The 25,983-nt window shown below is 38.0% G+C and overlaps 1 protein-coding gene across 1 annotated transcript in view; it reads left to right on the forward strand.

Annotated features, from left to right (window-relative positions):
- The first annotated feature begins 546 nt into the window (after positions 1-546).
- Positions 547-25,983, forward strand: part of ACSS3 (acyl-CoA synthetase short chain family member 3) — a 155,281-nt gene continuing 129,844 nt past the window's right edge. The window contains exon 1 of the mRNA XM_078449651.2: positions 547-1,405. Within this exon, the coding sequence (XP_078305777.1) occupies positions 1,092-1,405 (314 nt within the window). The 5' untranslated portion in view covers positions 547-1,091. The remainder of the gene's footprint in view (positions 1,406-25,983) is intronic.

Genomic DNA, 25,983 nt, shown 5'->3' on the forward strand with positions numbered 1-25,983 from the left:
ACATTCCGCTATTTCTCACCTCTGATTTGGGGATACACAATTTTACAAATAAAATGGCAAATGCTAAGGCAAACAAGATCGCATCCGAATTTCACTAGGGTGTAAAAAACAGCGAAAGCGCTTTTAGAATGTTAAACCCAGATAATAATTTATAGGGCCTTTGTGTTTTCATTTTCCCCAGCTTCCTCTTTCTCCCTTTTGTTTGATTCACGTCTTTACCTAGCTCCTCCTTTTGGCTTTCTTGTTTCCTTATCAAAAAAAAAAAAAAAAAAAAAAAAAGAATAAATAAATAAATAAATAAATAAATGAAAGGACACAGAAACTCGAAGGACGCAAATTGGAAGGGAAGAGATGCAACAAGTCGGTTCTGTTTTCAGCTCCTACAACTGTGGGGGAGTCGGGCAGCAGGTGAATCCGAGTTCAAGCGGCCTGTCAATCACTCTCACGAAGCACTACTCAATTCTTTGCAACCTTTCTCCACTCCTCCTACCCTCTCAGCTGTGATGAAATCCTGGAGCAGTCCTTGCCCTGGAGCCGCTTGTGCTTTTAATATCCCGGGGCTGGGCCGAGTTTAAAAAATAAACAAACACCGCAAACGGTGCAGGGGCCTTGCCGCGAAGCCCACGACGGTGGGTTTCCGCCGCAGGCCAGAGGCGGTGCGCTTCCACCAGCGCGCAGTCCAAAGAGGAAGCCCGAGAAGCTGCGCGCGACTTGTTTGTTTGAAAACTGAGTTGGGCGCGTCGGCCTCTTCCGAGGGCCGCTGGAGGGTCTGCAGCGTTTCCCGGGGGAGCCGCGGGGTCGGGAATGCACCGAGCGGCTGGATTCCTCACTCTGTGGCCCCCCACCCCGAGCCCCCGAGCCCCAACACTCCAGCCTGTTGCTTCGTCCCCACCCCCTCCGCTCCAGGTCGGCTTTTCCCGGCAACTCCAGTGTGACTTCCAAACTCCTGGGCCCCAGGCTCACCTCGGGATCTGCCTCCGCCTCCCGCCTGCTCCCCGAGGGCCTCAGGAAGTCGCCAGAGCCCTAGTCTTCGCCCGAGAAGTGCACTCCGGACCGCGGGCAGCGCTGCCGGCGGGGGCCAGCCCGCGGCGATGAAGCCGTCCTGGCTGCAGTGTCGCAAAGTCACCGGTGCCGGGGGACTCGGGGGGCCCCTGCCCGGGTCCTCGCCGGCCCGGGGCGCGGGCACTGCCCGCAGGGCTTACTTGGCCCCCGGCCCGCGGGGCGCGCTCGGGGGTCGGGGCTGCCGAGCGCTGTCGTCGGCCGGCGGTGGCGGCGAGTACAAGACCCACTTCGCGGCCTCGGTGGCCGACCCCGAGAGGTTCTGGGGCAAAGCCGCCGAGCAGATCAGCTGGTACAAGCCCTGGACCAAAACGCTGGAGAACAGATACCCGCCTTCCACCAGTTGGTGAGTGCTTCCTTCGCCTAGCCAGAACTCTCACGACTTTTGGGCGACAGGGCTTATCGTCCCTTTCTCTGGGAATCCGGCCTTGTGTCAGGACAGGAAATCAAGAGCGGAGACGTGTTCAGATCTTTTCATTCGAATCTCATTTAGTTCCAGAGTCAACTCTCCTCCCTTCTCTTGAGGAATTCGCTTACCCATTATGAGCTGAGCTTCCTATAGACCAGAGATTTACCAATATGGCAGGACTCCACTTGGCATTGGAGATGTTCCACGGTCAAAAACAAGGGTCTGTCTCCACGGACAGCACTGTCTAGTGTAGGAGACAACCACGGAAACAAATAGGGAAGTACTGTCAAGTGCCCTATACTGCAGGGAGGAAGAGATTTGAGGAAAGACTTCAATAAAATCACACCTAAGTAGGGTCTGGAAGTATGGTTGTATCTTCTCAAGGTCGGCAAAGATCTAATTATTAAGACCAGGAGGTGGCTGAAATTTGGCTGGTAACCGTGGTTGCAAATAATTGTGTTGACTGGAGAGGTGGGGGAGTGGGCTGGCTGGTGAGTCAAGGGTTGGGAGAGGAAGGGATTTCTGTGTGTTGACCAGTAGATTGGGTTAGATCCATAGCCCTGTCGTGTATAGGGAGCTGTGATATGAGGTTCTCCAAAATTATGCACATATAGCCAGGTAGTGCTGGAAATCATGGTAGGAATACAATTTTTTTTTCTGCAGTTGCAATTATAAGTAGTTATACACATCAGTTTTGCATTACAACAAAACAGATACATTGTAGAATAAATGCCAGACTTGCCGGAATGGTGAGGCACACAGCTATGAGAGTTCAGAGTTCTGGGTGTTCTTTAGGCTATGTGCCTAATCCTAAAAACGTGGTTGCTCTCATCTTCCAGCCATTAGGGAGAGTTGTTTCTTGTAAAAGTTTGAGAAACACTACAGTGGACTTTCCCAAATTTCCAAATTCCCAGCAGTGAGTTGGGGGAATGACACAATCAGGTTTGCATTTGACAAATGTCTCCTTGTTGAGAGCAAGGGAGATGGAATGGAGAAAGGCCAAGCCAATAAGAGTCTGTTCTATATTGTCACTATGCCGGGTTCTCTCTTCAATGTTTGGAATATTTATGTTGTTTTCCTTTAGAATCTGAACACATGTTCTCTTCTAGTTCAGTTGTTTCAGTGGTGTTTGACTAACCCTTTTTAACAGGGCCAACAGTGATTCAAGCACTGTGTGTATGCCCATGAGTAATATAAGACCCCTGCTTTTTGGGAGTCATGGTGACTAACCGCATGGTCTGTGGAGCTAGAATACTGGGTTTGAGCTCTAGCTCTCCCAGTTACTGGCGGTGTGTTCACAGCCAAGTTATTTAATCTCTGCTTCCATTTCTTTATATATAAATGTGGAAATAGTATGAGGATTAAATGGGTAAAGATTTAAGACCCAAGACTATGTCTTGGATGAAATAGACCTTATAAATGTTGGAGGAAGAGTAGCTAGCTATCTTTGCACTCTTAAACCACAATTATTTTAGGAGCAGAAAACCCTCTTTGTGTTTCTCAGATCAAAACAGAAATTAAATAACTTTCCTAAGAGTGTGTTCTCAAAGGTCTGTGTCTGCATATCTGTCCTAAGGTGTGGTACTGAAATTATTTATGTGACCCTCCCCTCCCCTTAAAACCATGTGCAGAGAAGTTAGTTTTTCCAAGTAAAAACCAATGGGGGCCAGATGTAAGGCAGTGACAGTGGCAATGAAAGGGAAAGGACAGATTGTTAGAGGGTTTGGTTGGGGTTAGCAAGGGCCTAGGTGAGTGCAGAGAATGCAGAAATCAAAAGTTCATCAAGTAGACATTTTAGACCTGGAGGTTTTCTTTCTGTTTTTTTCTTCTTCTTAATCTCTAATTCCTCGCCTAAATTTTCTAAAATTGTGTGCATAAAATGTTTTTAATGAGAATTTTTGCCAAAAGGTCTTTGTATTTTTAAAACTTCAGTACATTGTAGATCACTGACATTTGATAATACTGTAGCTGAACTCTTCATCTTTGAGCTCTTGGAATTGGAATCGCATGGCCAAACCTGTTTACAGCAGCCCAAAAGATCAAAGTGAATAAAGATAAGTCTTTGGCTTTGTATTTATTTCAGAAGAGTGATTCGATCTTACTAAAAATTTTGGTTGGCAGAGCAGATTTGGGCAGGGAAATTGAGGTGGAAGATCACATATCTAATCTTAAACTTCATCAATAAGACTTTTCAGTTTCAAGTAGAATCCATTACTGTGTTGGACACTTATTTGCAGACACTCCTCATTGGTTAACAGTTTTCTATAAAGCTAAATTCAAGGGCAGGATGAAATGTCTCTCTCTCTCTCTTTTTTTATCTTTATATCCCTAGGGTCTAGGGCAGAGCTGACATATGAGTTTAAAAAATTATAGTAAAGTAACAGAATGCATAGATTTGCTGATTTTTGCTACTATATGTCTTTGGGAGGTAGTAAGAGGATATAGGCACAATGTGATGTGAAAGAGATTTGCTTATTTTCTTCGAAGCTGGGGTCTTGGAAATGTGGATGTGGGTAGCCAAATCTTTAAGAAAACTGAGGAGTTCATAGGGTGCTGTAGCTAACTTCTAGATGGAGCTGACATACAGGGAGTCAAGATCTCTGATGCCCTTTGGCTTCTCTTTTTTCATTATAATCTTGTCTGTTTGTTTTTCATGAAAGTAAACTCCGCTCAGAATCTGCAGCCTATCAGAAGCTCCAACATATAAATAGTAATGCATATTAGCTTTCACAGTGGCATAAACTACCCAATGGTAATTTACATATGCAGGAGTATAAACATGGGATAGAAATCTCTTTTTTTTGTCAAGTTAGCCAACATACAGTGTAGTCGTGGCTTCAGGAGTAGATTCCCATAATTCATCACTTACATATAATACCAAGTGCCCATCCCAACAAGTACCCTCCTCAATGCCCATCACCCATTGTCCCCATCCCCCACCGAACCTGCATGCCCATCAACCCTCAGTTTGTTGTCTGAATTTAGGAGTCTCTTATGGTTTGCCTCCCTCTCTGTTTGTATCTTATTTTTCCTTTCTTCCCCCATGGTCTTCTGTTAAGTTTCTCAAATTCCAAATATGAGTGAAAACATATGATATCTGTCTTTCTCTGACAGACTTATTTCACTTAGCATAATACCCTCCAGTTTCATCCACATTGTTGCAAATGGCAGATTTCATTCTTTCTCATTGCTGAGTAGTATTCCATTGTATGTATAAACCACATCTTCTTTATCCATTCATCAGTTGATGGACATTTGGGCTCTTTCCATAATTTGACTATTGTTGGTAGCACTGTTATAAACATTTGGGTATGCGTGTCCCTACAAATCAGCACTCCCATATCCTTTGGATAAATTCCTAGTAGTGCTATTGCTGGGTCACAGGGTAATTCTATTTTTAATTTTTTTAAGGAACCTCCACACTGTTTTCCAGAGCAGCCATACCAGTTTGCATTCCCACCAACAGTGTAAAAGTGTTCCTGTTTCTCCACATCCTTGCCAACATCTGTTGTTTCCTGAATTGTTAATTTTAGCCACTCTTACCAGTGTGAGGTAGTATCTCAATGTGGTTTTGATTTGTATTTCAACATGGGATAGAAATCATTAAGGGTGATAGACTGAAGGAACTTTTCACTGAAGTCAATAGCCCTGTAAAATATATTTCTTAAAAAAAATTTTTTTTAATGTTTATTTTTGAAAGAGAGAGAGAGAAAGAGAGAGAGAGAGTGTTGGGGAGGGGCAGGGAGAGACGGAGGCACAGATTCCAAAGAGCCTGATGTGGGGCTTGGACCCGTGAGCCATGAGATCATGACCTGACCTGAAATCGGATGCTCAACTGACTGAACCACCCAGATGCCCCAATACACTTCTGGTACTGTAATCTCTACAATCTTTGGAAAATAAATCCCAGGTATATGTAGGTGCTTTAGGAAGTTGTGAAGAACCACCTTTTTCTCAGTTTGGTGGTCAATTCACATTGTTGACACCTGGTTTCTGCGGTGATGAAATATCTATTTCAGAGACTTTAGTGGAAAACTATAGCCAAAGGGGAAGCAATTAGAATTCCTAGTAGTTTCTCTAATCCTGGAACAACAAAATGGATGTTTGGTTAGTTTCTCCTCACGAATTAGGATTCCTGCTGCCTATCCTGAAGTTGAAATCGAGCTGCCACCCTGTGATATAAAGATTAGACAATCTACTTTTGCATTACACATTGTGGTTGACTCTTCTGTCTAGTTCATCAATTTATTCCTTTCTATGGAAGCATTACAATCCCATTTTTGTTTATTTTTATTTAAACAATGTTCCATGATAAGACTCTCATATACTATTTGATTTAGAATTTAATATTTATTAACAGTGACTATAAGCTGAAAAGGAAAGACTCCAACTTAATGCAGATTATTAGAAAATGGTTTCAGGTTGGTTAACATTTCTATAATGGAGTATAGTTTTTTCAACATGCAAGATCTCACTTACTAGCTATGAGATAAAGGTTGTTTAATCCCTCCAAGTCTTAAAATGGTTCATAGAGTTAAAGATATCAATCATTAACTTACTGTGTGGATAATACAGAGAAAATTGTGGAAAAGGTAGTGAAGAAACTCACCACATAGTAGCAGGGGGGATGTACATTGACTAAACTATCACAGAGCTATTTATTTAGAATTGCAGTACATACTATTCAGTACAATGGTTAGTGGTGGATTTAACATAGTCTTCTCTAGAAGGATCATGGGAGGAGTCTTGAGGAAATGATATTTAAACTGAGATTCCAATGAGTAGAGATTAGACATGAGAAGTGGGGAGGAACATTCCAGGCAAAGAACACAGTATATGCAAAGGCCATGAAGTATGCAGTGGCTCAGTAGATTGTAGAAACTGAAAGAAGACTACTGTGGCCGGGGCTTAAGGAATGATGGGGAAATTATCAAGAAATGGAAGAAAATAGCCATATGGTGAATGGCCTTGTGAGTCATGTTACAGATTTTTTTATTTTTTTCCCGGTACATAATAAATCATATAATGCATGACCAAAACATGAATTTCCTACTCTTATTTCTGCACTGGAAAAAAATAGTTATGAGTTCAACTCCAGTTCTGCCACTTACCTTGGGCCAGCTTCAATACCCTTATTTGTAAAATGGGAATGATTGTAGTATCAATTTTTTGGGATTATATGGGGTGGAGAGGGGCTTGTAAAGTGTCTGAGACTGTGCCTGACACACAATACTAGGTATGAATGTCTTTGGATTTGGGCAAGATATTCCCATAAGCTAATGTGGTCTAGGAGGTTTTCAGAGAAATGATAGCATTTGAAAATAGGACTTAGGAAAAAACTTTTTGTGTGTGGGAAACAAACATGACAGGCACAGAGGTTAGAAAGAATCAAGTGTGCTTAGAGAATAATGTAGTAGAGCAGTTGGCTTGTAGAGGTTATTTTGGATTGTCCCCTTTATCCCCCTTATACATTCCAAGATCCACAGTGGATGCCTGAAACCATGGATAGAACTGAACACTTATATACTGTTTTTTCCTATGCATGCATACCTATCATAAAATTTAATTTATAAATTAGGCTCAGTAAGAGATTAACAGCAACTAATAAAATAGAATTATAACAATAGCCTGTAATAAACATTATGTGAAAGTGGTCTCTCTCTCTCAAAGTATCTTATTGTACTGTACTCACCTTTCCTCTTGTGATGATGTGAGATGATAAAATGCCTACAGAATGAGATCAAGTGCAATGAATGACATAGGCACTGTGAGATCACATTAGGCCTGAGATTGACCTCAGGTAACTGAAACACCAGAAAGTGAAACCACAATTGGGCAGGGAAGGCGGGGCACTACTGACCTCGGATTCAGAAGGTAGTTTCAGGATGGTTTTAAAAATCTTGGAATAATAAGAAAAAGGGATTTGCATTTATGTCTTAGGCTACAAATCACAATCTGACTGTAAACCTGAAGGTAGGTTTTGTTTGCCCCAGGTGCTGAGTTTTTGTTTATTTAGGTAGTTCTCAGTATTTAAACATTGGAAGATTTTATTTAAAATCTACATTTCTATTAACAATTCAAGTTTTGGTCTTCTTTTGGAAAAAAAAAAGTGGAATATCCATCTGCAGTGGGCAACACTTGGCCGGAACTGAGTAGCCCCTATGGAAGGCTAAATGAGACATCATGACTTCCTGGCAGCGGGATTCAGGGAAGGAAGGCATTTATGGTAACTGCAAGAATTTGAGTCAGATGTCCAACTGGAGCAACTGATTGTGAAGTGAAAGTTAATGGGTTTAAAACTGGGTGGAGCTTATGTAGAATTATAGCTTTAACTATAAGTTAAAAAGATGTGAGAGTTAAAGCCTGTGAATGTTGAGTGGAGAGTGGGGTGGAGGGGGAGAGAGGGAGAGGCAGAGCAAAATACTAAGAAGTGAACTTAGGAGACAAGTAGAAGAAAGAAAAAAAATACCCCGTAAGAATGGATGAGACTTAATCAAAGAAGTAAAAGGAAGAGCAGGATATTTTAGTGTCATGGAGCATGAGGGAGAGAAGAGATAAAAATAGGGGAAGTCAGTAGAGGTCAAGGGCTCTGGAGATGTTTTGAGGCTATTGAGGATTGAACAGGCAGTTTTGATTCAGAAACCCTCAGTGACTTTTCATAATGTGGTATCAATGTAGAGATGGAGGCCAAGGCGAGAATAGTGCGTTACAGAGTGAACCGATGGCGGAGGGGTTAGAGACAGGTACGGAGACCAGATGACTGTGTGTGGAGGTACCTGGGTTATGTAACTTTCCTCGCCATCTTTACTTTTCCTTCCTCCCCTTTTAGGAGAAACTTCTGACTAATGGCAGAAGTGATGAAATCTGTGACATAGGAATGAAGGGAATTTTGCTTATTCTGAAACCCATTCCTCATCAGCAGCTCTCCCTGTTTTTTGCAAGTTGAACTTTGTGTGGTTTCTTATCTTTTTTGTTTGTTTAGATACTAGAAGTTCATGGAAGAAACCCAATGGAAAAGCCTAAATGTTGAAATAAAGAGCTACTCAGGCAATCTGTATGTTCTTGATATATACTGGAACAATTCTATTAAGCTAGATATCCCACATTTGATTGTGAGTTTGACAGGGAAGATACGGAGACAGTTGAAAAGGGGTGAAATAATTAAAATTTGTTGATTTGTTAAGTTATTCTGGGGTTATTAGGCATCATGTAAGTAACTGGTTCAGAGGGAACAAACGTTTTTTTATTCTTGTATTTGCAACTTTTCTGAGTTTGACTGTGTTTCAAAGGAAAACAAATAAGCAAAATATAATGTGGATTTTTATGTAACCGGGAGGTAATTTAATTTCGCTACTGAATCTTAGTACTTTGGCAGTCAACTGGTTAGCCACATTAAACTGTTTGGGAATTTTTTTTAAACTTATTAAGAGTCTGTGACGTTTCCTTCATATTTATCAGATTTTATTAAAATGATATTTAATTCTGGTTTGAAGGTGAGAGGTTTACCTAAAAATGAAAAATCAGTCCCCTTTTGACAAACTCTAAATGAAATGAATTTATTCATAATATTGTGCACAGTACAGGCATATTTAAAATTTAAATTATCATTTTTTTTATAAATACAAAAAATATTTTAAGAAGGTACATGGTCAGCATGAAAAATTGCCTGCTGGAAATATAGTCCTGCAGAGTAACCTCATCAAGAAAGACCAATTTTAAAAGATGGGCCTTATTTTATATTCTGAAGGTCAGCAGCTTGAGGCTGTGCCATATCTAATTTTCTCAGTCCTCATGCTGCCGAGCCTTCAGGGCAGAAAGAAGTGAACTACAGGAACGCTGCAATTACATAAGCAAGGATGGATTGCCTCACAAATGGCACAATCAATGAACAATGGAAATTCAATCGGCTGTGACCCGATCAAGTACCAGGTGTAGGGGAAAATCCAAAGGCTTAGCACCTCCTGGAAGGTGGCTTAGTCTTCCTTTGTTCATGCCATATACTATTAGTTGAGGGGAAGAAATCCAGTGGTCGAAGTTATTTGCTTCTGCTGTTACCTCCGCTGCTGCTGCTGCTGCTTCTGCTGCTTTTTAAAAAGAATTCCAGTTTGATAAGCAACAAGCAGCAACTCATTGCTTTCCATTGTGGTGTGACATTTGCAAGAGAAATATGTAGGAGGCTAATGAATCTTTGTGACAATATATATGAATCTAAGAACCTCTTTAAATTGTAGTTTTAGAAGCACATCTGAATGTGGAACTCAAATCTTTTAGCTAAACCATGTGGATAGAGAATTTATTATGACAGATTCTGTGTGCTTGTGCTAGTATTGGGGCCAAATGAGGTAAAGGACAGTGCATGGAAAGGAGAGACATTCTTCTTATGATATCTAGGAAAACTGAAGTTTAAGAATTTTAACTTGGAGGGGCACCAGGGTGGCTCAGTCAGGTAAGCCTCTGACTCCTGGTTTCCACTCAGATCACGATCTTGTGGTTCGTGAGTTTGAGTCTTGCATCAGGCTCTGCACTCTCAGTGTGGAGCCCACTTGGAATTCTCTCTCCCTCTCTCTCTGCCCTTCTTCCACTCACTTGCTCTCTCTCAAAAATAAATAAATATACTTAAAAAAAAGAATTTTGAGTTTGAAATAGTCCAGTTGAAAGTCCTAGAATAGCTAATAACAACAACAACAACAACAATAATAATAATAATAATAAAAAGAAGCAGCACTTTCAGATTCTAAGCTAGAGAGCAGTAGAATTTAGTTTATGAATTTTAGGTAAATAGTGAATTTTACTGATTTAAAATATAAATTTTTCTAAGTGGAAGGGAAGCAATTAATTTCCATAGGTCTTTGACTTAAAAGCTGACTCTGGACAATAGGAATAACTTCTCCTTAGGTTTTGATATTAGAATAAAAATATTTCCCAAGTATAATCTTTCAAGACCTCTCTCCTAAGTGGATACATTAGTTAGGTAAAAGAACTTTAGGAAGATTTAAAAAAAAAAAAAAAGAATGCTCAGTATCTACCTTAGACATGACCAATGTAGATATTTGTAAAAAAAAAAAAAAAAAAAAAAGTTGGTATGATAGATAGTAGTCAAAGGGATATAGCATCAGTATCATTGACTGTTTGCTAAATAACTGTAAGCAAAGCATTGGAGCTTAGAAAAGTCCATTTTTGTACAAATCTAACTTTGCTTTCTCTCCACAGTTTTTCTTCTTTTTACAGGGTTGTATTGATTCTCAGCTGAGAGTTAAGTGCTTTTCTAAACCACAGATGCCCTGACTTTGCCTTCCTCCCTACTCCCTGCCTTCATCAAGGCCAAATGAAGTTTGCCAGTTACCAATGGGAGTTTGTTAGACACCCGATTTTGGTGGGTAGGAGAAAAAAAAAAAAATCAAGGATCATTATTAGTGGAGAAAACAAATGATTCCTAGAGATTAGAATTTTGGTTCCAGTCTTTGAACAGTGCTTTGCCCAAAATAATTGTAAAATGGGAGAATTATAAAATTAGTCTGTGATGGTTATTATTAGTCAGTGGTATCTGTTTTCTACTTCATACATGCAGGGGGATTGGATATCCCCCTATACCCAGGGTTATATAGTTAGCTTTGGCCAAGGCGGTGAGAAGAGGAAGGTGTGTCACTTCAGGGTGAAGCCTTTAGCTGTGAGTGCTTCAATCTATAGTTCTCCGGTCTTCTCCACCATCGTGGAACACGTGTGTAATAGATGTAATCTGGATTGCTGAGCAAAAATCATTGATGTCAATGCTTTGGGGAGTCCACCCCGCAGTGAAGTCGTATGAGTAAGACATAAACATTTGTTTTTGCAAGTTACAGAGAGTTTGCAATTGTTACTGCAGTGCAATCCATCCTGTCCTTTTGACTGAGAAGGAAATAATAGGAAATAATATTTCCTCAGCACAGAGCCCCACACGGGCCTCGAACTCATGAGCTGGGAGATCATGACCTGAGCTGAAGTCTGACGCTTAACGGACTGAGCCATCCAGGCACTCCTCAGTTTTTTATTCTCATTTAATGGGTGTGGTAATGAAGATATGGAGAGTTTAAGAAACTTGCCTAATCTTATAAATCTAGTAAGTAGCAGATACAGGATTTGAACCCAGGTAGTCTGAGCTTAGCATCTGTACTCTTTCTAAATACATTATAGTGTTTCTGTAATAAGAATCTCAATCAGGGGCGCCTGGGTGGCTCCATCAGTTGTGTCTAACTTTGGCTCAGGTAATGATCTCACTGTTTTTGAGTTCGAGCCCCCTGTGGGGCTCTGTGCTGACAGTTCAGAGCCTGGAGCCTGCTTCGGATTCTGTGCCTCCCTCTCTCTCTACCGCTCCCCCACTTGTGCTCTGTTGTCTGTCTCTCTCTCTCAAAAAATAAACATTAAAATTTTTTTTTAAAAAGCATCTCAATTAATTTTAGTTTTTCTTTCTTTTTTTATCCCTTCTCCAAGGAGACCACTAAAAGTAATTTAGAACATCTAGATCTAATTCCCAGAAACATTTGGAAAATATCCATATTATATATATGGAATAATATGTTGATACTCTTTGAAAAAAATAAACCATGTTTTATATGTAAATATTTCAAATGTGTACCACAGTCTCAAAGTTGGGGGAAGAGAGGCTTTATATTAATTGTTACCTATCTTAGAAATTTTTCTTGGACTCTAGAAAGTAGTATTAATCTTCTCTCTAAAAAATGCTCTGTTGGTTTTCTGGCTTAAGGAAAATCTATAATGACCACATTATTCATTGCTTGCAGTATGCTTTAATATTATTTTTATTAGAAGATAGGAACAGTCTAATTAATTCATCTAAGTATGAATATTTGAACTTTTTTTCCCTCCAACCTTTCAGTAAAAGAAAATACTTGACTTCTTGTATGTTTGTAATTATGGAACTTGTTGATTTTGTTTACTGCATTTATTACTGATTTACACATTCATTTACAGTATTCTTTCCTGTGTTTCTTTCGTTGCTTTCATCTTGATCCTAGTGTGCATGGACAGACCTTGATAAATGGCTTATGTTAAGTGCAGAGATGAGTTTCTCAGGAATCATACTGCATACAGCTTATATATATATAATATTATATATCATAGATTATCTGATTATATATGGTATATAATATTATATATCATCATATATATAATCATATACATAATTATGTATGATGTATAATATTATATACGATCATATATATGATTATGATATATATAATTTATATATATTTTTAAAATATATATAATTTTTAAAAATTTAGTACAAGGACAATGAGTTGTAGGCTCTCCCACTTACTGTGTTATTGCATAGATCTAACAAACTTTGGGGAACACGTGATGTAAAAATGTTAAAATGCTTTCTTTGAGTATTTAGAGGATGTGCCACATTGAAATTTGGGATGTTTGTAGAGTCTGTAATGGATTGAGAAGGGAATTCACATGTAATTGTTCTCTAGCTCATGCCTGAGCTTTTCCATTCTTTAATACTAACAACTATGGCAATACAAAAGCAGTTAACTAATTATGGAACACTTACTGTGGCTCAGGCCCTGTGCTAAAACTATATATGTATTCTTTGACTCCTTCCAACACCTTATGAAATAGATATAATGCACTTTTATAGCTCTGTAAACAAAAGGACAGAGAGATTAAGTGACTTGCCATATAGTGGTGGACTTAATTTTTCAACCAGTTGGGTCACACTATGAAGCACAATTTCTGTAATGAGTTGTAACTGTACTTTTTAACTTCTGTCTGGTTGTCCTGTGACTGTTTAGACATCAGGACCTAGAGGGTACAAAAGAATGAGAACTATGTTACAATTCTAAAAATTTTTAATCAGAGATGTAGTTTCCCTTTTTGTCCTGTGTCAATTGTGCTTCCATGTATCTTCCATTCTCTCATTTTAGAGGAATTGTAAATCTTCACCACTTTCCCAGAATCAACTCTTACATGTGTTCTTGACTAAGTGTTGTTTTTTTCCCCCTAAAAATCACGTCACCTTGAATCTTATTTCCCTTTAAGTAGTTTGGCAAAGAATAACTCAGTACTCATTTCCATCCACTATACATCCACTTGATAAGCTCACACTCCGCGGATACTTTACCAGCAATTTAACCAATCATACTAGGTAATAGAAGGGCAGGGATCAGGATTCAGTCACCTTTATATCCACAGTGGAATGCAGATAACCTTGTGGATATCAGTTGCTCTGATTTAAAAACTTTGCCATGTGCAGATGTACTTTCTTAATCTATCTTATATTGGGGTTCCTATATAGATTGTAGGTACATATTACCTGAATCATCCATCCTACCTGAACCCAAAATGACTTAATGAATCTTCTTTCTATCAAGGCATCAAAGAGTTTGAAATTTTCTTTTTTTTTTTTCCTCCAAATTTTTATTTAAATTCCAGTTAGTTAGCATACAGTGTAATATTAGTTTCAGGAGTAGAATTTAGTGTTTCTTTACTTACATTTAACACCCAGTCCTCATCACAACAAGTGCCCTCCTTAATACCCATCACCCATTCAGCCCATCCCGTCACCCAGCTCTCCAGCAACTCTCAGTTTGTCTTCTATAGTTAAAAGTCTCTTTTATGGTTTGCCTCCCTCTCCTTTTTTTTTTTTTAATGTTCCCTTATGTTTTTGTTTTGTTTTGTTCCTTAAATTCCATATATGAGTGAAATCATATGGTATTTGTCTTTCTCTGCCTGATTTATTTCGCTTAGCATAATACTCTCTAACTCCATCCGTGTCTTTGCAAATGGCTAGATTTCTTTCTTTTTGATGGCTGAGTAAATAGTCCATTGTATGTATATACCACCATTTTCCATTCATCAGTTGATGAACATTTGGACTTTTTCCATAATTTGGCTGTTGTTGATAATGCTGCTATAAACATTGGAGTACATGTATCCCTTTGAATCATTATTTTTGTATCCTTTGGGTAAATACCTAGTAATGCAATTGCTAGATTGTAGAGTAGTTTTATTTTTAACTTTTTGAGGAACCTCCATTTGTTCTCTAGAGTGGGTACACCAGTTTGCATTCTTCATGGGTCTAAGTGCCATTATGAGGCAGTTGGCTTTCTTTGCTTCTCTTTAGCTCATTTATCTTTAAGTTGTAGTAGAGACTATTTTACAGTCAGCATGAGTTTCTAGTCATCGAGCCAAAGACACACATATTACATGGAAGGAAAATACTTTACTTATGTGGTACAGACCCAGTGCCCATGTGAGTAGGGACTGAAAAAGTTGTCTCTCTGGAACATACCAGATTCCCAGTTTCAGATTTAATAGTTGGACCAATAACATATTACCATATTGTCAGTTATTAGTCATTTTGTAGTCAATAAGTTAACCAAATAAACCAAATTTTATTGATCAAATGAAAATTATTGCTTAAAAGTGATAAAAGACAAATACTGAATGGCCTCACTTATAGGTGGAATCTAAACAAAACAAAACAAAACAAAAACCTAAGCTCACAGATACAGAGAATAGATTGGTGGTTGCCAGAGTGGGGACCGGAAGGGGGTTGGATGAAATGGGTGAAGGGGGTCAAAAGGTACAAACTTCCAGTTATAAAATAAATGTCATGGGGATATAGCATGATGACTTTACTTAATAATACTGTATTGCATATTTGGAAATTATGGAGAGAGTAAACCTTAAAAGTCCTCATCACAAGAAGAAAGAAAAAAAAAGACAAAAATTTTGTGCGTGGTGATGGATGATAACTAGACTTATTGTGGTAATGATTTAGCAGTGTGTACAAATGTTGAATCATTATGTTGTATACCTGAAGCCTATATAATGCTATATGTCAATTATGCTTTAATTAAAAAAACAATAAAAAATAAAAAAGTGATAGCAATGAGATAACCTAAAAATATTATATTTCTAGGACACATTTATGGTATTGCCATAAATAATGATACAAATCTTAATATTTTGTTATTTGGAGTAAAAGCTGAATATATTCTGTTAAGCGCTTACATTTTGAAAATATAAAACTGATTTTTATTATTGTTTTATTTTATTTTTTTAACATTTATTTATTTTTGAGACAGAGAGAGCGCATGAACAGGGGAGAGTCAGAGAAAGAGGGAGATACAGAATCTGAAACAGGCTCCAGGTTCTGAGCTGTCAGCACAGAGCCCGACGTGGGGCTCGAACCCACAGACCGCGAGATCATGACCTGAGCCGAACTCGGACGCTTAACCGACTGAGCCACCCAGGCGCCCCTTTATTAGTGTTTTAAAATTCTGGGTCCTGACTGTTTAACACCTGCTACATGTGTCTACTAGAAACATTTCATTATTTCGCCTGAATATTTTAAGAGCTATTTGAAATGTGATTTGTAATTACACGATTAGTTGATCTAATTTGATGACATTTTCTCTTATCTAGGTTTAATTAACTTATACAAAATTTAATTTTTAAATTTATAATCAGTAAAAAATATCTTTAATTAGGAAGATTTTCCTTTTTTTAATTACATATCTAGTTATTTCAAAGTCTGTATCTGATGGAAATAATAATACTCTTAAATCAAAATTGCTTAAATCCTAGAAGATGATTTTACTCTATATGTGTGTATTTGTATGAGTAAGTGTGCACACACGTGTGTGTGTGAGTTTGTGAGTGAGTGATAAAGTGTTACAGAATACATAATATATTATTACAGTAATGATAACAATGCATCGTTACCATAGTTATTTAATTTCTCAAGCACATACGTTCTGAAAGAAGAATTTAGGGAAGATTAAGTACCTTGTTCATGTTTACTTGGCATGCAGGTGGCAGATCTGGGATGAAAAACCAGATGTGTTAGACTCTGGAGTGTGTCAGCATCTCACTGTATCATAATTCCTCTCCAGTTAATCCTATTTTATCCTCATAATACCAGTGTTTCAGATTTAAAAACAAGCCAGGCACATATATACATATATACACACCTATATGTTTGTGGTCCTACTATATTTATGAGTGGAGTATTTTTGGCTCTAGAATTTATTTATTCATTAACTCATTTGTTCCTTCATTCATTCTTTCTTTCTCTTGTTCATTCATTGAACATTTATTAAATGCCTTCTACAATCCAGGAGCTATTCCAGATACTGAATGAGATTCCAGATAGATTGTAACTTTGAAGGGCAATTTCATACATCAAAGGAAAAAAGTGTGTTTGCGTGCAATGAGATAGCTTTCATTTTCCTGTTTAAAAAGAGTAATTATGAGTGCTATGTACTATCTAGTTATAATTTTTGAAAATATGGGTAATAAAATTTGTTTTATTTGACAATTGACTCTACCCTGAATTACCTTTGACTGTTGAGGTGTGAATAGGTAGAGTATAGAACCTCACATTTTGGTCAACAGAAGCCATTTTCTGACTAATGAATCTTTTCATAGATAAGAGAATCAGCCATTTTAAATTTTATCCATTTGTACAATCTCTCATTTTCTGCTAGAGGTGCTAATACACAGGAAAGTGAGGAGAAGACAAGTAACAACAAAGAAAATAAAGGGAAATAATGGGCTTAGAACCAGCTAGACGATGAACTCTTGGTTAATTGAGTAAACTGCACTGTCTTCAAGTTTCATATTATGGAAATGTTAATGGGAAATGTTTTATTTATGAATATAATACATATGTAGATATTGGGGACATTGACAAGGATAAAGCAAAGATACAGTTTGTGATATTGTTCTCAGATTATTTTGAGGATAAGGCTAGGGAAAAAGGCATAATAAAAATTTTAAGTTATGTTCAATAGTATCTAGTCCAATTAGATGATCTTTGTAGATATGTCCATAGCATGCATGCTTGTATCTGAGTGTAAGGTTGTTTCGGTGACGAACGAAGGTGGGAAGTTGGATGGGACATAGTAGGGTTTAATTAAGAGAGCAGAGGTTTTATGATTACAAGGCCTAGGTTTGAGACCTAGGTTTGAATTGACATGGCCTCTTCAGTGACATTGCTTTATTAAAAATAATTTTGATTAGGGGCACCTGTGTGGCTCAGTCAGTTGGGCGTCCGACTTTGACTCAGATCATGATTTTGTGGTCTGTGGGTTCGAGCCCCGCACTGGGCTCTGTGCTGACAGCTCAGGGCCTGGAGCCTGCTTCAGATTCTGTTTCTCCCTCTCTCTCTGCCCCTCCCCTGCTGATGCTCTATTTCTGTCTCTCTCAAAAATAAACATTAAAAAAAACGACTAAAATTTAGGTTTATGCTTTTTTTTCCCCATAAAGAAGCAGTAGTTCTTTAAATTCTAATTGGGTAAACTCAGGAAAGCTGAAATAGATGGAAAATCGGCTGTATAGTTCAATATCTCAATACATTCTCAGTGTATATCTTGGTATATTTTGCATATTTTCCTTCAGCCTTTTTATTTCATTTAAAATTTTTATTTTGTAATGATTGTACACTCACAAGAAGGTACAAAAATAGTGCAAAGAGATTTGTTTGTGCCTATCCCTCAGCCTTTCCTAATGGTGATGTCTTACACAACTAGTATATTATCAAAACCAAAACTATTATATTATCAAAACCAAAATCTACATTGGCACAGTACAATGAACTAAACTAATAAACTTTAATCAGATTCACCAGTGTTTGCAGGCACACATATTTATTGTGTATGTGTTTTGCTTTTTAAAAATCTATATGTCTGTAAGTCTGTTTGACACTCTAGGTCTCTATTTTTGTTCTTACAGAAAAATGGAATTATGCTATCCCTACTATTGATAGGTCTTTTTTCCACTGCAATAAGCTATATTTTTCCATTCTTCTATTCTTCTATTCAGTGATTTTTAATGTTTGCAGAATGCTTTAACATATTGGATGAATGTTATTTATTTCACAATCCCTTCATGCTGAAATTTAGGTTGTTTCTCTTTATTGTTATTATAAACAGGCAGATATACTTACATCTTCGGATACAGCATTCTGAAGATTTCTCTCTCTGTCTCTATCTTTCTCTGCTTCTTTCTTTCCTTTCTTCTTGCTGATGAATTCTTAGATTTCTAGATCAAAGAGATATTATGCCCTTTCTAATATAGAGTCAAATTTTTTGTTCAAAAACATTAATACTGTGAATAAGGTATCACAACCTTCTTCCTTATGAAATATCTGAAGAATAAATAAAGATAATAATCTAGTGGACATCGAACACCGGGCTTTGTAAAATCTTAATGTTGTATCACATTTCCTTTAAATCTTTTTGTTTTAAGCAGGAAAACAAAATTGATGCCCCCTTTGTAGCTCTGCCAACTACACAATCTTTGTAGAAACAATCTCAGAATAATTTATGTAGCTCAGTGGGAAGAAAAAGCTCTTTTCAGACATTCTAAGATGACTGATTGTATTCCTCCTCTTTAATAAGAGCTTGTATTAAACATCTCTCTGTGGACATGAGCTAAGTGTTGTGCAGAATGAGTTAATGAACGTGGTGTCTGCGTTCTGGGAGCCTCAGCTGTAGAGGAGAGTTTCATCAGAACATTGTGGTGTGTAATTCTACATGAGTTATAGCCTTAAAGAGAAAGAAATGGATGGCTAAGATGAAAATGCAATGTGAAAATAGGAAAACATATACACTCCTAACGTTCTCATGGTTAGAGCACATTAGTTTCAATTCTTACCTATTTCTCGCCTCACTTCCTATTTCTCCTTAACCAGAGTAAAGTAACACCATATTAACAAATTAGCTTCCTTCTCCCCTGCATGGTCCTGGGGCCACTATCTCTCTTCTCCTTTCCTCCCCTCTTCCCTTTTTTTTTTTTTTTTTGTTCTTTCTTCATCACTTCATCATTGTTATCAGTATTAAATTCTGAGAGCTCTTTTTCTTCCCTTCAACCAATACTGATTGACATTGGAGGTGTACCTTCTCTTCTGTCCCTTCCTGGTTCTCTGGACAGTTTTGAGGTTCCAGGGTTACCTTCTTGGAGACCTTTTGAGCACCCTGATCTGTAAGTCTGGTTTTCTAGGAACCTGCCCCAGATTGGAGTTTAGTTCCTCATGAGCTCATCATGGCTTGTTTCTTAGTTGGTTGATTGAGGACCTCTGCTCCTAAGAGTATGCTAAATACCATCTTGAAGAGGGCAGAATGATGCGGTTTACTTTCCTTTAAAATGTTCTTTTAAATTTATATTCATTTATGATTATATTTCAATCTTAATAGATTTGTGCTTTGAAATTCAAATGTATTTCGATTGTATCTTTAACATTTGACCTTTAATATTAATTTAATTCATTATAATTTTCTCTTTTGTTTTTTATATTAAACTGAATCCTATTTCTGTTTGCTTAAACCCTGTTTTTCCTAGAATAAAATAAACCTGTATTTCCTAGAATAAAATAAAATATTTTCCTAGAATAAAATAAACCCTGTATTTACTAGAATAAAAATGAGGCAAGCAAACAAGGCAAAATGGTGTCTTTACTTTCAGCTTTGAATTTAACTGTCGGACATGACTCACAGTCTGTGGATCTTTAAAATCCTTCATTCATGCCTTTTCTCTTCATTGACAGTGTGGATCCAGTTCAGATAACAGGTATTGATTTCTTGAAAGTCTTTCTTTCTATTCTTTTTTCCTGTTGGCTGCATTTCTCACCTTTGGCAATTCACTCAGTTTTAATCCGAGATGATCTGGCAGAGATGCAGATGCCTGGGCTGTCCTTTCATGTTGAGATGGGACAGTCTGTGGCTAGGGCTGGTGGATGGGGCCAGGTTCTGCACACACGTAGTCATGTATAAAGGATTGGTAGGGCTAAAGAATGTCGCTCTCTTTGTGTTAGGTTTTTCTGTTAAAATAATTGTCCTATAGAGAGATGTGCTTTCCAAGTACGTTTACAAAAACAATATCCCTAGTGGTTAAATTAACGTAAGGTTATTATGCTGCCCCAAGTAGGCAATTACCCAATTTGGAGGGTTTCCTGGAACAGTCAGTTGATACTGCTCAAGGCCAAGTATCTGTAATTTAGATGAGATGTCCCTGTGTGAAGAAAGTAATGTGATGCCCTCCTCAAAATGCTTAAAGCCTTGTCTGTTTGTGTGCAAGAGTAGTCTTTGGAGCTTGTCATTGTTTTTACTGAGCGTTTACCTCATGAGACTCTTTTTCTTATTTGTGTTAATGTGTCAGAAGAGTACTATTTCAATTCACGTTCATTCACACTTGCAGGCATTTACTTAAAAATAATTATTGAGCATTTGCTGTGTGCCATTAATGAGCTAGCATGTGGTCTCTGCGCACAGGAAACAGCTTCTCGTGAAGGTTCACGAATTACTCAAATAAGCAGACAGACATGTAAAATTGGAAACTCATCACATTTTCCTTAGAGGCAGAAAGCACTGGGCTATAGTCTGCCATGTGTTAGTTTTATAATTCTGGGGAGTTATTTGACCTCTCTGAGGCTCATTTCTCATCTATAACATGGGAATAACAGTGTCTTCCTCAAGGGATAGTGTGTGGATTAAATGATTTGATGCATATAAATTTCCAGATGCAGAACCTGGCATACTGGCGATTAACAAAATATTATTTCCTTTTCATACTTCAAAACTGTTTCTTTTTCTTCTTATTCCAGGTCTCCCTTAAAGACAACATAAACTTGGCATCCAGAGATGGGGAAAAAAAAAACCCTCAATTTTCTTTGATGTCACTCTTCCCCTACTTCTAGTTCCTTTTTAATTTGTTTCTATAATAGTTCCTCTTCCCCCAAGTTTTCATTACTTACTTTGCCTTTCTTGGCTAGTCAGTATAGATCCTAGCTGATTCCATTTCCTCCTTTGCCTCTCAAGACTGACCTGAAATCCATTTCTAAGCACAGCATTCTCCAGCTCTGAACCCTTTAATGGCCTGCCCTTCCTTAACTAGGCATTCCAGGCTTTTAAGATAAGGCTTACTCTCATCTTCGTTGCTTTAGTTCAGGTTATGCTCCACGCTAAACACACTTCTCCTATTTCAGCGGCATTAGTGCACTTCTAAACCAGAACCTGAACTTTGCCTACTTTTTGCACATGTTCCACTTGCCATTGCCATTAAAGAATCATATTTCCATTAATTTTCAATGCTGCCTCCCCTCAACTGCCTTCACTTTTCACCCTTTTAGATAAAAGCCAGTTGAAAGATTTGCACAAGCCCAAAGAGATGTCAGAGCATCCCCCTTCTCTTGATATCCTCAGTTCTCAGCCACATTGTCTATACTCCAGGCTTTTCTCTCCCTTATACCCCTACATATCCTTTTCCCTTATACCCCTTATATCCACTGCAGGGGGCCTCAGTCCTCATCACTGTATGCAAACTGCTGTCCCCAAGATCACCAGTACCTGTTTGTTCCTTAATTCAATGGATTGACTTGAAGTCCTACCTCATTTGATCTCCCTTCAGTATTTGACTCTGGGGATCACCTCTGCCCCCTCTAAATTCCCTACAACTGCAGTGTCCAACAGGAAAGTTGGTAGCCACATGTGGCTATTTTAATTTAAGTTTAATTTGAATTAAGATTAAAATTCAGTCCTGCAGTAACATTAGCCAAGTGTGGCTAACTGAGCACTTGAAAGGTGGCTAGTGTGACTGAAGAACTAAATTTTGAATTGCATTTACTTTTAATTAATTAAAATTTAAATTTAGCCAGCTACCTGTGGCTATGCAATTGAACAGTGAAGGTACAGAAAACTTCCATCATCACAGAAATTTCTGTTGTACAAGGCTTCGCTAGAGACAAGACTGGCAAAGTTTTTAACAGGTCAAATGGTAAGTATTTTTGGTTTTGCGGGCCAGATAGATTCTGTTGCAAGCACTCAGTCTTGCTATTAACGAGCAAAAGCAGCCACAGAGAATACAGAAACAATGGAGTGTGGTTGTGTTTCAATAAAACTTTATTCACATAGATTGTGGGCCAGATTTGGCATGTGACTATAGTTTGCTGACTCCCCTTGAGCCCCAGTTTCTTTGATATGCATTCTTTTCATTCTCTTCCTCTTTTTCTCTAAAATTCTTTTTTCAGTCTTCTGTATTTCTCAAACCCTTCCCTCCCTTCCATCTCTATCACCACAACATTATTATTGCAAAAAGGTCTTGAAACAGTTGCCCTCCCCTTATGTCCTGCTTCAGCCCCAATCATACCCATTGCCACAAAACTGTGCTTTCATAACTTATCTAATCAGTTTCCCCATTTGTAAATGTGTATAATGATAGTAATTGCCTAATAGGGTTATTGAAAGGAGTCAAGGAAATGTGTATGAAAGCATGTTTGTGGAGAGTGTAGAGTACTTTCGTATTAACTCCTTAGTGCAGAATAAGAGGTTGTGACTTGGAGCCTGACTGCTTGACATCCAGTCCAAGCCTGTAACACACCAGTGTGGACCTCGACTAGGCCACTTAACCTCTCCATACCTCAGTTTCCTCATCTGTAAGATGAAGACAATATTGGTGTCTACATTGAGTCATTATGAAAATTGAATGAATGTGTGTTAAATGTTCATAGTGTTGTCTTGGTATAGAGTAAGTGCTATGTTGTTGGGTTTTCTTTGTTTTGTTTTCCTGGTTTTATAGATGGAGGAAGAAATACCTAGGCATGTTAATTTGCCTGCAGGCCTGCAACTATTACATGACATGCCTGAGATTTGAGCTCTGGTCTTTTGACCTCAAGGCTCAGACCTTTATAACTAGACTACATTCCTTGCAACATCACCAGTTCCTAACCACATTCCCCTAGCCAGAATTAATCTCTTTTTTACTGTGCTTTCATCACACTTTGTTTCTACCTCTGCCAGGAAGTTGGCCACATTTTGCTTCTTATTATAGTTATTGTAAATCAGTATGCCTGTAAATCAGTATGTTCTGTAAATCAGAATGGTGGACATGTTCCCAATTATATTTTTTGCCTTTTCTTAACAGTTTCAGGTCGAACCAACAACAAATTATTGTTAAATTTGTTGGCTAAAAAAAAAAAAAAAAACATTTGAAGAGAAAATCATTATTTAAAAAAAGTTAATGTTTTTATTTATTTATCTTGAGAGAGAGACAGAGAACATGAGCAGAGGAGGGACAGAGAGAGAGACACAGAATCTGAAGCAGGATCCAGGCTCTGAGCCATCAGCACAGAGTCCAACGTGGGGCTCTAACTCACAAATTGCAAGATCATGACCTGAGCCGAAGTCAGATGCTTAACTGACTGAGCCACTGGGGAGCCCTGAGGAAATAATTATTGATAGTTAATATTGGAGGTTATAATCTGCCAAAGTCTGCCTATAATATAACAAATTATTTCTTATAAATGTTACACATTCCTAATATAGATTTAGTATTTTAGTAGGTAGATAACCAAATATATCCATTACCCTCAAATTCTTTTCAGTATGTTATCCTTAGATTTATTTAACTTTTGAAAAAGAACTTGAATTTTTTTTTCTGAAATTGTGCCAAAATAAAAACCCAAATAGGAGATCATCAAGGAAGGACATTGTAATATGATCCAGGGAAAGGAGCTCATATCAGAAGGTAAATTATATGTTGGACTTTCCAGTTATTTAGTAGAAAATGTATGTCCAGTACAGAAATCACTAGCTGGGACTACAGAGAGGGTTGCAACATTGCAACTACCAAATATACTCATGTCAATAACTATTTCATGCAGATTGAAATATGGCAGTTTGTGAAAGAGTTTCATAGTCCACACTATTGAAAGTACAGTAAGTTTTGTTCTTGAAATAGGAGGGAGTGGTGAAATTGAGAGGAACATTTTAGTCTTTAGTTCTTCTAAAGAAGAAGTCAAATTCAAACAAGCTTCCCTCCAAAGAACTGAGTCAAAGTTTTTATTCTGGATGTAAACTAGCAGGGTTAATGAGGAAAAGGCAAGGGAAAATAGAAAATTATGCATCAGAAGAAGCCTCGAAAGAATTTCAAGAGCTTTCTTCTTTTTTTAAATGTTTATTTTTGAGAGAGAGAGAGAGAGAGAGAGTGAGTGGGGGAGAGGGCAGAGAGAGAGAGAGAATTCCAAGCAGACTGTGTGCTGTCAGTGCAGAGCTCAGTGCAGGGCTTGATCCCACGACCCTGGGATCATGGCCTGAGCCAAAATCAAGAGTCTGATACTTAACCAACTGAGCCACCCAGGCGCCCCAAGAGCTTTCTTCTTAAAGGAGCTCCTTCTGAAGCCTCTCAGCTCTACTTCTCTGAGCTCAGACACAGATGATGGTGCACCTTGACTTCTTTTCAGGGACATCTAACAATTCTATAGTGACTACATAATTATACCAGCTGAGATTACACTCATTGCTTTTGCCCTGGAATGTATCCCTCTGCCTCTAAAATTGTAAACTATGACAATTTTAAAGTTTGTTTGAGTTTGCCAAAATAGATGGGTCTGGGGACTTTTCTCTCAGTCGGAATAGACTAGGCTGTGCTGTAGGAGTAAACAGCTTTCAAATATCCCTAGTTTAAAATAGCCCAGGTGTATCTCACTCATGTAAATGTATCTTTGATTATGCAGCAAATTTGTTTCGTATCATCCGTGTTCACTCAAGACTACAGGTTGGGGACACCTGGGTGGCTCAGTCAGTTGAGCATCTGGCTCTTGATTTCAGCCCAGGATATGATGTCGTGGTTCGTGAGTTCAAACCCTGAATTGGGCTGTGTGCTGACAGCATGGAGATGGCTTGGGATTCCCTCTTTCTCTCCCTCTGTGCCCCTCCCTCTCTCTCCCTCTCTTTCTCTCTCTCTCTCTCAAAATAAATACATAACCTTAAAAAAAATACAGGTCGACAGTGCTGTCACCGTTTGGAATGTCACTGGTCCTTGTGACACACAGAAGGAAATGTGGAAAACACACACTGAATCTTAAAGACTTCTTGCGTTATTTCTGTAGCCACGTCATGGGCCACAGCAAACTTCGTGGCCGTGCCTCATTTCTAGTGCAGTGTTACAAGCGCCTGGAATGAGGGCAACCAAAATCACAGTGGGCAGCAAGCAAGAATGATGAACACAGATTTATAGTAGATCTGTCTATGCGATTTGAAGGTTCTGTCTAGCCATTCTTAGTATTACTATATATCTGCTTGAGGTTGATTCTGGTGAGAAAAATAAATAAAAAGGAAAAGCAAAAATTTTATGGCCCATTTTAGTTTTTTAAAACTGAGTTTAGATGTTGTCATAAGTATAAGAAATACTCCTTTTTACGAGAAGAAAATTGAAAAGAGATGTTTTAATTAATTAATTAATTAAATTATTTTTTTTCATTAGTGGCAGTTATAATGATATGGAGTTGATGATTCGGTCAATCCAAGAGCCAAGCAATCTTCTGTTAAAATTTATATTTTTATTAAAATATATTTAATACATAAAAGAATATTGGTAAAAATCAAATCACCCAAGTATTTATTACAGAAAAATATAGACTGTTCTTTTCTGTATTGCACCTCAATTTTTCTTTTACCCAACTTTACCTCTCTTGTACATTTTTCTAGACTCTTTCTTGTGCTTTTATTTTT

Source organism: Panthera onca, chromosome B4 (genome assembly GCF_046562875.1).
Source record: "Panthera onca isolate mPanOnc1 chromosome B4, mPanOnc1 haplotype 2, whole genome shotgun sequence".
NCBI lineage: Eukaryota > Metazoa > Chordata > Mammalia > Carnivora > Felidae > Panthera > Panthera onca.